General features: G+C 37.9%; 1 protein-coding gene and 1 pseudogene across 3 annotated transcripts in view; one reads left to right on the top strand and one right to left on the bottom strand.

Annotated features, from left to right (window-relative positions):
* Positions 1 to 15,032, top strand: part of NRG4 (neuregulin 4) — a 131,696-nt gene that overhangs the window by 49,295 nt on the left and 67,369 nt on the right. For all 3 annotated transcript variants that reach the window (XR_002345816.1, XM_021099011.1, XM_005656275.3), the window contains exons 3-4: positions 885 to 950; positions 2,750 to 2,843. Coding sequence is in view for 2 of the 3 variants with exons in the window: in XM_021099011.1 (XP_020954670.1) it covers positions 941 to 950; positions 2,750 to 2,843 (104 nt within the window). In the remaining variant the exon portion in view is untranslated. The remainder of the gene's footprint in view (positions 1 to 884; positions 951 to 2,749; positions 2,844 to 15,032) is intronic.
* LOC110261562 lies at positions 13,037 to 14,122 on the bottom strand (annotated as a pseudogene).

Raw genomic sequence — 15,032 nt, 5'->3', positions numbered from 1 at the left:
CTCTCTCTCTCATTGCTTGTCTAAGAAAGAGTGACTGGGCTTAAGAGGAGACCTTGATATTATACCTGTGTTAGTAGGAAGTTGTTGATTGAGATTTCTGTTACAAAGTTTTTCTGCTTAAAAAGACAGTTATAAAACCTCCTTTATAAAAGGGAATTGAGAGCATGTAATCATAAGTATAAATATGTCATCTTTCCAGATGTATTTTGTAATTCCTTTGTTTCTATTATAGCAGATAACTTTACATGTAGCTGCTTTGCTTTGCCAGATGCCAGATATTTTTTAAAGGCATATTTAGGTTGGTAAATGTAATGTGTGGTCCACAGTAAATTTGAGAGTACTTCCATTAAAGTTTTAAAGGTTCTGTGGAAATGATGACCTTTTACATGTTGTTAGTTTTTTCTGTAGTGTTTTTGGCTGTTTTTTAATAAACTGCAAAATTAAAAGTTTGCTATTGAAAAGTCATATTAGAAATAGGCTTTATGAAAAAGTAAAAAGTCAATTCAGCTCATTCAATTTCACTTACTGACTCATGTCTTTCATATATAGTTTCATATGGTATACCACTGCATTAACATTGTTTATTAAAAGTAAAACATTAGACTTTTCTCCAGAGAAAGATTTAAGACTACATTATATTTTTTAGGCAATGATTTGTACTAGTGTATTTGTATTGTTTGTGGATCTTATAGCTTTATATGTTCATATTTTTATTGATATGTAATAAGTATCTAAAAAAATAGTTGCTCTAACCAAAGAATTTTGTCTCTTGCCTATAAATGTCTTAATTATTTTCATCATTTAAAATAATACTGCTGTTAGTATATTTGACATTTTGTAATGCTCTCAAAAGAAGATAATTTTTCCTAAATTATTAATTTTAGGTGCTGTTTTTCAACCCTAAACTTTTGACCAAGAATGAAACTCTTTAAAAATTAAGATGCCAACAGGTAATTTCTTGTAAGTTTATATTTTTGTCATAGAAATAGAACCAAAAACCAAACGTATATTAAGGCTATATTTTCCCCATCTAAAATTGTCCTAGAAATATGAAATACCTTGGTTTTGAAAGACCTTCCTTTATAACATGAAACTATTTCATTTTAGACATATATTTCATCACTTTTTACCAAGTGACAAATTCTGTCTCACAAGTAAATGAAATCAGAATAAAAGTAGACTCAGAGATAGTGATTCAGGTTAAATGAATTTCTTTACTGTTAAAGTACCAGGTACTGAACCATGACTGGTTATAATCCTGTGAAAAACAAGAACATTAATTTCAGCTACGGGAAGCATTCTGTGATAGTTACACTCTACCCTCAATGGAAAACTGTATGTGATGATTCTCATGATTCTAAGGAAATGTAGTGTCCACTAGGATTTTATTTGCTAACCAAACAATTTGTGAAGAAATTGTAAGCATTATCTTATTAAAAGTCGTTTAGTTGTAAAAAAGCATGACATTGTATAAAAAGGAAAAAAATCTAAAAGATTAGTTCTAGGTTTACTTTCTTTTTTCAACTAAAATTCTTTATTCTGTTTTCCTCTTTACATTTTTATACTTTTATAACAGATTCTTCTCAATTCTAAAGTAAGAAGAAAGTTCTAAAATTTCAAATTCTGATGGTGAAGACATTTGGTTCAATAGCTGTTATAACTTAAGGGTATTGATATCTTAGTGGCAAATAAATGCTAGGTAACTTTTTAAAAAATTAGTATGCTATTTTTTAAATGCCAAATTAGAATAACACCATTTTCTTCCTCACATAAGATTCTATGTCATTTTCTGGACAGAAATAATCAGGAACCAATGATGTGCAATTTTAAAGCAATGTAATTCCCCCTTCAGGACTGAAAGATAAAGCATTTATCAATTTGTTTTTTCTAATCATGAACAGTAATATATAGTAGTATAATGACTCAATGAATATTCTATGGTTATTTCTAAATTTTTCTGTCTAATAGTTGTGATGGGACTTTTTTTTTAAGGGGGAGGAGGCAGAGAAGGAAGGAGAGGTACTGGGAGAGAAGAGGAAGGCAGAGAGAGAAAGAAGCATAAAGGAAAGGCCAGAGATAAAGGGGAGTTCCCGTAAAGGAAACAAGAGAGAAATGGAGGTTTATTTTCTTAATATTTTGAAAATTTTGGCTGTATATCAGACAATGACTTAGGTTTTTAATTTTTCTGAGAACTTTAGATATGCCTTTATTGTTACTACTACGTAAAATCCCCCTTTAACTCAAAACCTAATAAATTTTTTTAAATATTAAGTTTGTTGTCTATAGAAATATTTTTAAATGATTTTGAACATCAGAATTTATTTAATCTAAATTTTCTCTTACAGCAATTTCAGACATTACCGTATTTGAGACCTTGAAAGATAGGAGAGTAAATATATGCTTGGGACAGAGAAGCTCCAAGCAAAGCTACAGAATCTCTATATTAAATGAGAAAGACCACTATTTATTTTAAGATCCTAATGGCCTCCTTTTAATCTATTATAGAGATTTGCTATTTCTGTAATATAGCTTAAAATTCCACTGTAAATTGTTGGTCACATGCTCAAAAAAATTGACTTTTTCCCCGCAGAGGGCTAGAAGTCCCTGCCTAGCAAATAAGGAATAAGTCCTTCGTTTTAAGAAACAATTCTTCATTCTGATTTTTAGAATTGCTATTTCTGTCTAAGATACTTAGTCCTTTTCTGTGTTTTATGAGAAAAACTCTATTTTATTTATGTGTGTGTTTTAGATCACGAAGAGCCCTGTGGTCCCAGTCACAGGTCATTTTGCCTGAATGGAGGGATTTGTTATGTGATACCTACTATTCCCAGCCCCTTTTGTAGGTGAGTGAAGTGAACTGGGGGAGAGGGTAATTTTATTTCTTATCCTCTATTAACTTCTTTGAGAAGTGATAAATATTGAACAAAGACGGTAAGACGAAAAAGTGTGAGGAACACTTCATGTTTATATAGAACAAAATTATGATTTTATTTTTTTATTTATTAATTTTTATGGCCACACCCACAGCATATGGATATTCCTGGGCCAGGAGTTGAATCTGAGCTGCAGCGCCAGCCACAGCTGCAGCAATGCTGGATCCTTTAACCCACTGCCCTGGGCTGGGGATCGAACTCGCTCCTCTGCAGCAATCCAAGCTGCTGTAATCAGATTTGTAAGCCACTGCACCACAGAGGGAACTCCCAAAATTATGGTTTTAAAATGAAAACAAAGCAAAGTGACAAATCGCAATCTCAGTGTTTATTTTGAAAATTGGTAGTAGTAGTTCCGAGCCTAGTTAGATTTTTTTTAATTATTATTAAATTTTAATGATTATCATTTTAGTGAACTCTATGATTTTAGCAATTTAGGGAAGATGGTCTATACTTAATATTACTGTCAAAACAGCTAGAAAATTCACTAATGTGAGAAAGCCCAACATGAGATATTTTGCTTTGAATTTAGAATATATAAATGCATGATAACCATGTTGGTACCAAACATCATTTGATATGTTAAAAAGAAAATGAAGAGTTAAGTTTTTCTAGTGGTGGCAGCAAATTAAAAAAGGAGGATGTCATAGCCACTGTTGTTTTAAAATGTATGATTTACTTTGGGAGTATAATTACAACCAGTGATCAGTAAAAGTCTCGAAAATAGTTTTTGTACAGCTGACTTCTTGTGAGTTTGATTGAATAGGATATAAGGGGTTACAGTAAACCTCTCTTAATATATGAATTAGCAATGTAGTGCTAACAATGATGTCCATAGATTTCAGCAGAGCTGACATCTAAAGACTTCAAGATATTGTGTAGCATGTGTGTTAATTACTCTGTTTTTGCTATTTAAATGAAATGAGAAGTATATAATCTAGATTTAAGATCTCACTAAATAAGGGGATAGGAAAGTAAAATTCATAGGAAAAGTGAAAGATATTGGGATTTGGTGTGGAGGACAGGCAGAGAAATAACCTTATAATTATCAAGAAGTTTTTAGAAGTTTTCATGGAGGGAATAGTGAGTGACTAAGTATTTTTCCTCTCAAGTGAAAAAGAAAAGGGATAGAGCAAGAGATTAACAATTATTTTTCACCCACCAGGTGCTTCTACATTATTTTAAAATTTAATCCATTTATTAAGATATTTATATATGATAAATTACATTCAAAGTGCACAATTGATGAATTTTGACAAATATTTATACCTGTGAAACCACCGCCACCACAAAATACAAAACATTTCCATTTCCCTGCCCCAATTTCTTTACTAACTATATTCTTTATTTACATTTTCATATTTCATTCTCACAAAAACCTTAGAGAAAAGGGGGAGAGGAGACCAAGGAAATAGAAAAATAAGGGGAAAATGAAAAATTAACTGACTTGCCAAAAGTCATACAACTAGGAAAAATTAATGGCCTTGGAATACAACTCCCAAAATTCACTTAATCTTATGATATATTCATTCTGGATTCTTTATAAGGGGATATGGCATGTGGCATTCATAAAACAAAACCAAAATGCTTATCAGTTGGTTATTTAAATGCTTATTTAATAATTAACAGATACTAACGTTTTGTATCTTGATCTTGATGATGGGTGAAAAAGCTATCTTTCCCATTGAATTGTCTTTGCATCTTTGTCAGAAATCAATTAATCGTATTTGTGTGGGTCTGCTTCTGGACTGTTCCATTCCATTGATCTGTTATCTCTGTCTTTCACCAATACCAGATAGTCTCAATAACTGCAGCTTTATAGGAAGCGAAGTCAGGCAATGTGAGTCCTTTGTTCTTCAGCTCACAGATCTTTAGCCTTCTTTTTTAACAGACGTACTTAATGTTAAAAATTTCCGAATACATCTTAACTCCATCCTACAAATTTTACATCCTGTTGTTCAGTACTAAGTTTAAATTTTTTTACATTATGATCTCTTCCTTAACCTGTGGTTTTTTAAATTATACTTTAATATTTATATCTAATTTAATTGCGTTATAGTCAGAGTATGTGTCCTATCAAGCTGTATACTTAATATTTGTCTGTATCCTAAATATCTGTTATACTGCCCTGAGTAAGTTGAAAGAAGGAATTCAGTACTGAAATTTGGAGAAACATTGAAATGGGAATAAACCTAGTGTCTTAGTTCAGGCTACTGTATCAAAATACTATAAATAACAGAAGTTTATTTCTCATAGTTCTAAAGGCCAAAAGTCTGGGATTAGGTACCAGCCCTGTTTGGGTTCTAATGAGCTCCTGCTTCCTTGTTTGCAGAGGTACCTGGGTAGGACTTTTGACTGGCAGATTTATTTTTAGGAAGAGCTGGTAAGGAGCCAGTTGTCAGACCACAGAGACAACATATGGCAGAATGAAGAGGACCTTCTTCTAGATGTAAGCAAATTACAGACACAGACCAGGCTGTTTTTGTATGACCCCTGAGCTAAGAGTATTTTTTGCTTTTTAAAGGGTTGTAAAGGAGTTTCAGTCATGCCTCAGTGGGTTGAGAACTTGACATAGTGTCTGTGAGGTTGCAGGTTTGATCCTGGGCTTCGCCACAGCATAGGTCACAGATACAGCTCGGATCCAGCATTGCTGTGACTATGGTATAGGCTGGCAGCAGCAGCTCCCATTCAACCCCTAGCCCAGGCACTTCCATATGCCATGGGCCATAAAAAATGTATATGTATAAAAAATTAAAAATAAATGGTTGTGAAAAACACAGAAAAATACAGATGATACTACACATGGCAGGAAGAGAGAGCTCTCTGCAGTCTCTTATAACGGCACTAATCCCATTCATGACAATTCCATCCTTATGACTTAATCACCTCCTAAAGCCCCCACCTCCTAATCCTATCATATTGGGGTTATGGTTTCAACATATGAATTGTGTGTGTGTGTAGGGGGGGAGGGTGACAGACATTTAGTCCATAACTCTTAGGTTGTCACTGTGCTTTCATATTTTGTATAGATACATTTTTAGTTTATTTTCCAAAAGTGACTAAAGATAGAGAATGGGCCGCGTTGTTACTAGACCCTTTCAGCAAGCACTAGGGCAGCTTAGGAAAGAGGGTGACTGACAGATCATGTCATTTTGATTGAAAGCACATCACCTTATTATTAAGAGCCCCCTCTGGATAGAAGGCCATTTGGTATGCAGTCATATAGGAACCATATGTCTTCACGCGGTCTGTGCACATTCTGAAACATCCACCTGCCTACTTCTTCCCCAGATTTTTCTTGTCACCTATCTTCTAGTCATGTTTTTGCCCTCCCTGACCATCCAGCCAAATTTTTAACAACTGCCCATAGGTCTTTATAGATCTTTAGAGCAACTGCACATGGATCCATACTTCTTGCCATCTTTTTAGACAAAATGGACAGGCAGTGTCCTACTTGAAGTTCTGTTCCCTGAGAGGATTTTCCTTTATCACTGGCCATTAGTCACCCCTGAATATGGGTGTAATGCTGTAGTTGTCCACTTTTAGCACCAGGATATTTTACAGACACATTTATAAACTAGGCCTGAACATTTGCTCTTAGCTAGTTATAAGGAACTTTAAGGACTCTGTTGTCATCTGATGTCTTTTGGTGGCATCACCTGTAGTCTATGTGGCCTACACAGGAGAGCAACCATAGAGCTTTTCAAAGGTACAGGTGCTGTTCTTACTAATGTATTTACCAATGCCTTAATGACAGGAGTGTCTTCTATATTTTCTTCGGAGATACAGTGGTAAAGTGGTCATGCGGATCACACACAACAAATCCACTCCAGCATTCCTAACCCTAAGCCTTCATGTTCCCTCATTTATAGGAAACCGTGGGAGCATCAGAATTTTATTTTCATTAAATGTAGGCCACTGAGTCCAAGTTTCAGTTAACTGATCAAACTGTTAGCTTATACAATGGGAAGCAACTGTAACACATTAAATCCATAATCTCTATTAAGTGCACCCATATCAATAAACTTAACGTGCTTTAGTCTATACTCTTAGAATTATTCCTGCATATATTCCTAAGGATACACACACACACACACACACACACACACACACACACACACACACACACACACACACACATTTCTCTTGATGTGTAAGCTTTCCCCTCTTGGGTCACAGGGTGTACATTATTTTCTGGAGTATGCTGATGTTTGACCCTAATTAATGGTCTAGTAGAAATAAGGGTTGATTTTGATGAGTCTAGAGGAGAATGAATGTCTTCTTGCCAGGTATTTGCCCCAAGTGAGGTTATCATAAAGTTCCTTAACAAAGGAAAGCTACCTTCCTCAGACACAGGAAGGCCAGCTACTTCCACTGTTAAGGGACTAGGGTATTTCAGATTACCAGTTTCTTCTCACCTACCACATGTCCTCATTTCAAGTTTCAGGGGCCCATTCTTTAACAGTCAGTGCCCTAATATTCACATGAGAAGCTTAGCAAGACTATGAAGCCAACTAATGTTGTAATTCAGTAGCCTGAACAACGTAAATTTTGCATTTTCAGCAAAATCAGCTCTGTGGCTGTAAGAAACGGAGGATTATCTTAGGGCTACAATGGGAGCTTTTCAGTTCCCAGACCAGGATTTGAACGTAATCATTTTCTTTCTATAAGTCCTTCAGTGCATTTAAGACAATCTGTCTTATAGCTACTGCTTATGGTCATCATCACTGCCATAGTAGCCAGGAGGTCTTAAGTTACTTACTATAGTTGGTATTGCCAAGGTATCAGCTGCCTCTGTACACCGATGGCCAAATAGAAACACAGAGACAGAGTTGGAAGAAACAGAAAAAGAAACATTAATTGCCAGGAAAAGAGGGGAACACAGCAGGCTAGTGCCTCAAGGTCTGTGCCCCTAAGAGGAGGTAGTGAGGAGTTGTAGAGTGTTTGAGGAGCAGGCTGTGATCAGCTCATGAACATTTTTCGGATTGGTGGGTGGTGAGATCATTGGAGTCAGCATTATCAACCTTCTGGTTCCCCCCAGTCTGAGATCTACATACTTGTGGGCAGCACACAATTGCCTTCTTCCACCCAGTGGGGGCTTGAGCACCTGCAAAACAGCTTCAAGGACATGGCTCAGAATATTACCTATAGTCTTTGAAGAACTGAAGGTCCTTGAGTTTGGTGAATGACTTAATTGTTATTACTGGTTTTTTTCTCTGTATTTTTTTCACTTTCCTGATGAAATTTGTTCTTTGACTAAAGTTTTTCTATAGATAAAGAGGCAGATGGAGGCCGTGAGTTGGGGTCCACCCTGGGAAGGCCTTGCAGGGTCCTGCTCAGTTACATTGATACTTCATCACAACTAATTGTGATGCTGTTGCATGCTGTGGATTAATAGCCTCCCATTTCCTGTTGTCAAGGAATTTATTCCTGCACTTAAACCCAAGGGCCATGGCCAAATTGATCCCAGAATCTTACCCTTGAAGTTCTCTCTCCTGCCAGTACCAATTCTATTTTAGTTAGGTCCAGTCAGAGACAGAAACCAAAATAATAATTTGACCAGTAATTTGAATATCAGATATATAAAGAATCATTAAATATGCAGAAAAGGATTACCTAGTAATAAAGGTATAGTGAAACCTAAAGAATATAGCAATGACAGACCTTTAGCCTGAGAGGGTGTGCTATACCTAAGGAAGAAACAAACTTAGTGAACACCTCCCCACCACCCACCTTGAGATTCAGACCTTATTGAAGAAGGTAAGGCAGTGTCTTACTGGAGGGGGAAGAAGCTTGCCAAGGTGCCTTAGGTTAGTGCTGGTGACCTTTCTTCTTTCTTCGATAAACATCTAATGCTATAATTTCTTCTGAAACCACTGTTTTTGTTGCCACCATTTTCCATATGTTGGGTTTTCAATTTTATTTAGTTCATTTAGTTTCTGATTTCCCTTGCAACTTCTTTGATTCATAGGTTATTCAGAGTGTGTTGTTTAGTTTCCAAAGATTTGGGGATTTCTAGATACTTGGTATTATTGATTTTTAATTTAATGCTACTCGACATTATAAACCTTGTATGATTTGAAGTCCTTTAAATTTATTGCGACTTGTTTTAGGCTCATAATATGACTAGCATACCTATCACTTACCATGTTCCATGTATACTTGAAAAGTACAGGTAGTATGATTTTAATGAGTGGAGTGTTTGATAAATGTCAGATCTAATTGATAGTGTGGTTCAGGTCTTCTATGTTTTTAACTGATAATCTGTTTTGTTGAAATTTACAATTATAGTTATGGATTTTTCTATTTTTTATTTTTCCTATTAGTTTATGTTTCATGCATTTTAAAGTTTTGCTATTAGGTGCAAAAACAGTTTAGGATTGTTATGTTCTCTTGATGAATTGGCCCCTTGATCCTTATGAAATGACTCTCTTTATCCATAATTATATTCTTTGCTCTAAACTTACTTTGGTTTTTTTTTTTTTTTTTCCATCTTTTTACCTTTTCTAGGGCTGTATCTGCAGCATATGGAGGTTCCCAGGCTAGGGGTCCAATCGGAGCTATAGCTGCCAGCCTACACCACAGCAACATGGGATCCGAGCTGGGTCTGCAACCTACACCACAGCTCATGGCAACGCCAGATCCTTTTTTTTTTTGTCTTTTTTGTTGCTATTTCTTGGGCCGCTCCCGCAGCATATGGAGGTTCCCAGGCTAGGGGTTGAATCGGAGCTGTAGCCACCGGCCTACGCCAGAGCCACAGCAACGTGGGATCGGAGCCGTGTCTGCAACCTACACCACAGCTCACGGCAACGCCGGATCGTTAACCCACTGAGCAAGGGCAGGGACCGAACCCGCAACCTCATGGTTCCTAGTCGGATTCGTTAACCACTGCGCCACGACGGGAACTCCACAACGCCAGATCCTTAACCCACTGAGCAAGGCCAGGAATTGAACCAGCAAATGGTTCCTAGTCAGATTCGTTTCCACTGCTCCATGACAGGAACTCCTAGAGTGGGATATATTTATAATAGCTCTTTGTTCACTAATTCTATTCTGTGTCACTTCTGGGTTTGTTGCATTGTTTGTATTTATTTAAATAATTTTTAGGTTTTTCCTAGGATGTTGTTAATTTATTCAAAGACAATATGATCCTTTAGATTTTGTTTGTTTGTTTTGTCTTTTGTCTTTTTAGGTCCACACTCATGGCATATGGAGGTTCCCAGGCTAGGGGTCAAATCAAAGCTGTAGCTGCTGGCCTATGACACAGCTGCAGCAAAGAAAGATCCGAGCAGCATTGTAACCTACACCACAGCTATGGCAATGCCAGATCCTTAACCACTGAGTGAGGCCAGGGATCGAACTTGTGTCCTCATGGATCCTAGTCAGGTTCATTAACCACTGAGCCACGACGGGAACCCCTAGGTTTGTTTTTGAACTTAGTGAGACTAGAGAAATTTTTAACCTAGATATAATTTACCCCCACTGCTGAGCCAATGCCATTCTGAGTACACTACCTGATACTCGTGTATTACAAGGTTTCTCTAACTTTGGCTATTGGGAGTATGAACTGTTCCAGCCTTGTGTGAATTTCATGAATTTTTCCACCTGCTTTTTTCCTTCAACCTTGATTGTTTTCCTGACACGTGTATGTTGCCTATATTGTATTCAGTTGAAGACTTAAGCAGAGTTCTGCAGATCTGTGGAGTTTTCTCTCTCTGGGCAGTTCTCTGTCTGGTGATCTGCTGTGTGGATTTTAGCTGCCTTGGCCTCCTCATATTCTAAACTCTGTCCCCAAATCAGGAAGACCCATTTCCACCTGAATGTCTCTCCCTGTGCTATTGCCTGGAAGTTTTCTCCAGCCAATAAATAAATAAATGGTGGTAATCATAGAGTTGACCTCATTTATTACCCTCCTCTCAGGAATCCTGTGCTGCCTTTTGTCCAATACGTGTGACATTGTTTTATATTTCTTGTCTTTATTTATTTTTTTTTAGTTGCTTAAGTAAAAGGATAAATTAAGTACCTATTACTCCATAATGGCTGAAACAGAAATCTCTACATTGGTTTTTGAATGTTTAACCAATCTTGCATTCCTGAAATAAACCCCATTGATTTATGTTATTCTTCTTATATATTATTAAACTTGACTTTCAAGTATTTTGTTTAGGGGTTGCGCATGTGTATTCAAGAGAATATTGGCCTGCAGGTTTCTTTTTTTCTTATACCCTTTCTGGATTTTTGTTTCAAGTTTATATCAGTCTTATAAATTGAATTTGGCAATGTTCCTTTTCTTCTGTTCGCCTGACAAAATTAGTATTGTTTGTTAGATGCTTAGAAAAATTTATAAGTGAGACCATCTGACAATAGCATTTTATTTGTGAGAGTTATAAATTGTGTACTTGGTACCTTTAACAGAAATAGGAAATTCAGCTTTCTCTTTATTCAAGTGCTAGTTTTGATAAGCTGTATTTAAGGAGTTTTTCCATTTCATAAGATGTCAAATGTATTGGAATAATGTTGTTTATGTTAGTCTCATTACTTTTTAAATATCTGAAGAGCCTAGTGATGTTCACCTTTAATTTCTGATATGGACATTTTATGTTTTTTCCTAAGGGTTTATTTATTAATTTTTTCAAAAACAACTTTAAGCTTTATTGATTTTTCTACATTGCATTTTTGTTTTCTATCTCATTCTTTTTCCATTGAAAAAAAAATTTTTTTAATTGGATGCACCTGTGGCATATGGCTGTTCCAGGGCCAGGGGCTGAATCCAAGCTGCACTGTGACCTGTGCCACAGCTGTGGCAACAGTGGATCCTTAACCCACTGGACCAAGCCAGGGATCAAACCCATGCCTCCACCATCTAAGCTGCTGCAGTCAGATTCCTAACCCACTGCTCCACAGTGGGAACTCCTTCATCGAAACTTTTTATTTAGAAATTTACCTCAGATCCCATCCCCATCTCTCATCACATAACTTCAAGTCAGTTCAGCCTTTGGACTGAGTCTCATGACCAGTTGTTTTTACATAGAAGAAATCAAACAGTGTAGTCAACTTTTTCTGTTTAACATTATCTCATAAATGCTTTTTTACATTGCATCATCTTCTTGACAGTGATCATTTTAATGTCTTATTTTTTTTCTTTCTAGGGCTATGTCTGCGGCATGTGGAAGTTCCCAGGCTAGGGGTCTAATTGGAGCTACAGTGGCTGGCTTACGCCACAGCCACAGCATCGTAGGATCTGAGCCTACACCATAGCTCGTGGCAATGCCAGATCCTTTAACCCACTGAGCGAGGAGACCAAGGATTGATCCTGAACCCTCATGGTTCCTAGTCAGATTCATTTCTGCTGTGCCACGATGGGAACTCCCATTTTAATGTCATTTTAATGAAGTATAATTGACATACAACATTCCCTTAGTTTCAGGTGTACAACATAATGATCGGACATTCGTATACATGAATCTGGTTGTCTGTGTCCTTCCTTAGGTTAGGGACATTTCAGCCATTGTTGCTTTGAATAAACCTTCTGCCCCTTCCTCTCTCTTTTCTCCTTTTGGTATCCCTATAATGTGAATGTTATTCTTTTTTTTTCCAGGCATAAATGTGTATTTTAAATTTTACAGTAAATAAACATACTTCTAAGTGAAGATTTCTCCTTATTTCCAAATAAGACAATGTTGAACATACCTTATAATGAATTTTACAGTTGACCTTACTTTGGTAAATACAGTTGTGAAAGTTGAGTTACAAACTCTTTCTTTTAGAAACTTCTCCACTTAACATGCATCTCTTTCTGAGATTGGTCAAGACAATTTGGCACACTACGGCAGCAATGTCCAGGAAGATAATCTCCATTTATTTCTTTAGTTTAAAGTTTTAATGTCAAAATAAGGTCTTAGGAGTTCCCGTCGTGGCGCAGTGGTTAACGAATCCGACTAGGAACCATGAGGTTGCGGGTTCGATCCCTGCCCTTGCTCAGTGGGTTAACGATCCGGCGTTGCCGTGAGCTGTGGTGTAGGTTGCAGACGCGGCTCGGATCCTGCGTTGCTGTGGCTCTGGCGTAGGCCGGTGGCTACCGCTCCGATTCGACCCCTAGCCTGGGAACCTCTATATGCCGCGGGAGCGGCCCAAGAAATAGCAACAACAACAACAACAAAAACAAAAAGACAAAAAAAAAAAAATAAGGTCTTAAAATAATCCTTTCACAAAAATAAGGCAGCATTATACTGTAAAAGCATCAGTATTTTGTCAAAGGTTAGTTCTGTCCTCAGCTATTGTTATCACCAGTCAGCATCTTCTTTTTTCTTTGTAGTGACATCTGCATGCAGCTCGTTGGCTGTCCAGGTGTGGTTTACAGCCTAAATGTATAATACTGTCAAAGAAGAGCTCCACTGTGGTTTCACATGCCTGAATATATTGAGCTAGTCCTAGTGTTTTCTGCACATCTTGGCAGATCTTGGACAGGCAATACTGGAACTCCTCATCACAGTCGTTTTTGCTTTTGCCTTGGGTCTTATGGCACCTCTCATGCTGATTGCAGCACTTTGTCAGGGAAGGGATGCTGATATTAAGATGAACACCAAAGAGTTGGGAAATCTGTTATTGCACTTATACTGGCAGAGCCCATCCTCGCCGTCCAAGGCGGCCTTGAGGTATGTGTCTATCTTGTGAATGCTTTTCCGGATGGCCTTCAGGGTGGCCCCTCCAGTCGGTGGGCCGGGCCTGCTCTTGGCGTTGGAAAGAGGCAGTCAGGAGCAGGAGGAAGAGGGTGAGCATGGGCCGCGGGAGCAGGGCCATCAGCACAGTGCCGGGCCGGATGGTCCTGGAAGCCGCCACCTGACCGGCCACACACCCACAGAGCCCTCAGGAAGCCCTAGGCAGCTGCGTGGGGCTGGGCATAGCCCGTTGAATGTTATTCTGCTTAATGTTGCTTCATTAGTCCTATGAGCTGTCTTCACTTTTTAAAATCTTTTCTCTCTTTGCTGCTCTGTTTTGGTGAGTTCCACTGCCCTGTATTCCAAATCAGTGATTCTTTCTCCTTTATCTAGTCAGCTATTGAACCCCTCTGGTGTATTTTTTAGTTCAGTCATTGTATTCTTCAGCTCCATGACTTCTGTTTGGTACTTTCTATTTATTTTTCCTTTCTTTTCTTTTTTCTTCTTTTTTTGGTCTTTCTTTGTCTTTTCAGGGTTGGCATATGGAGGTTCCCAGGCTAGGGGTCCAACAGGAGCTATAGCTGCCAGCCTACACCCCAGCCACAGCAATGCGGGATCTGAGCTGCATCTGCGACCTACACCACAGCTCATGACAACGCCAGATCCTTAATCCACTGAGTGAGGCCAGGGATCAAACCCATGTCCTCCTGGATTCCTTAATTGCTGAGCCATGATGGGAACTCCTATTTTCTATTTCCTTGTTGAAGTTCTCTATTTGTCCCCCTATTTGAGGACATTCGTCCCCCTATTCGGTTAGCATCTTTTTGGCTGTTACTTTTGACTGTTAATCAGGTAAATGACTTACCTCTATTTCACTTTGTTGTTTAAGTTTTGTTTTCCTGGAGTTAGCCTGTTTTTTCGTTTGTGTCATATTCCTTTGTTTCCTCATTTTTCTTGACTCTTTGCTTGTTTGTTTCTGTGTATTAGGCAAGATGGCTATCTCTCCAAGTCTTGATGGTATGGCCTTGTATGGGAGATAAACCTTATTGTTTAACTTTGCCCTGGTTCTTCGTTGTCTTTCCAACTGTCTTGCTGTGGTTTCAGACCTGTGAGGCTCAGAAATGCATTCCTCTCTGGCCACCAGAGCCTGGCACTCAAGGGGTATCCCCTTGGGGAGCTGCACCTGACTACTGGCTTCGGCAGGGCCTTGGGAGAAGTGCAGGGGACAGGGTGCCAGCCCGTCACCTCTGTCAGGTTAAATGTTTGCATTTATTTCTTATAAGTTGCTTAAGGGTGTTTCCTGACACAATGAGCAATCAATAAATATTTGTGGAATGAATAAACAAATCTGTACATATGGATTTTTCTTTTCAGTATTTTTCTTAGTTTTAGGGTAGCTTTCTGGGCCTGGAATAAATCAGTCAGAGTGTGAATCATTTTATTG

This window comes from Sus scrofa, chromosome 7 (genome assembly GCF_000003025.6).
Source record: "Sus scrofa isolate TJ Tabasco breed Duroc chromosome 7, Sscrofa11.1, whole genome shotgun sequence".
Lineage (NCBI taxonomy): Eukaryota > Metazoa > Chordata > Mammalia > Artiodactyla > Suidae > Sus > Sus scrofa.
Note: the sequence above shows the minus strand (reverse complement) of the source record. Positions and strands in the feature narration are given on the sequence as shown.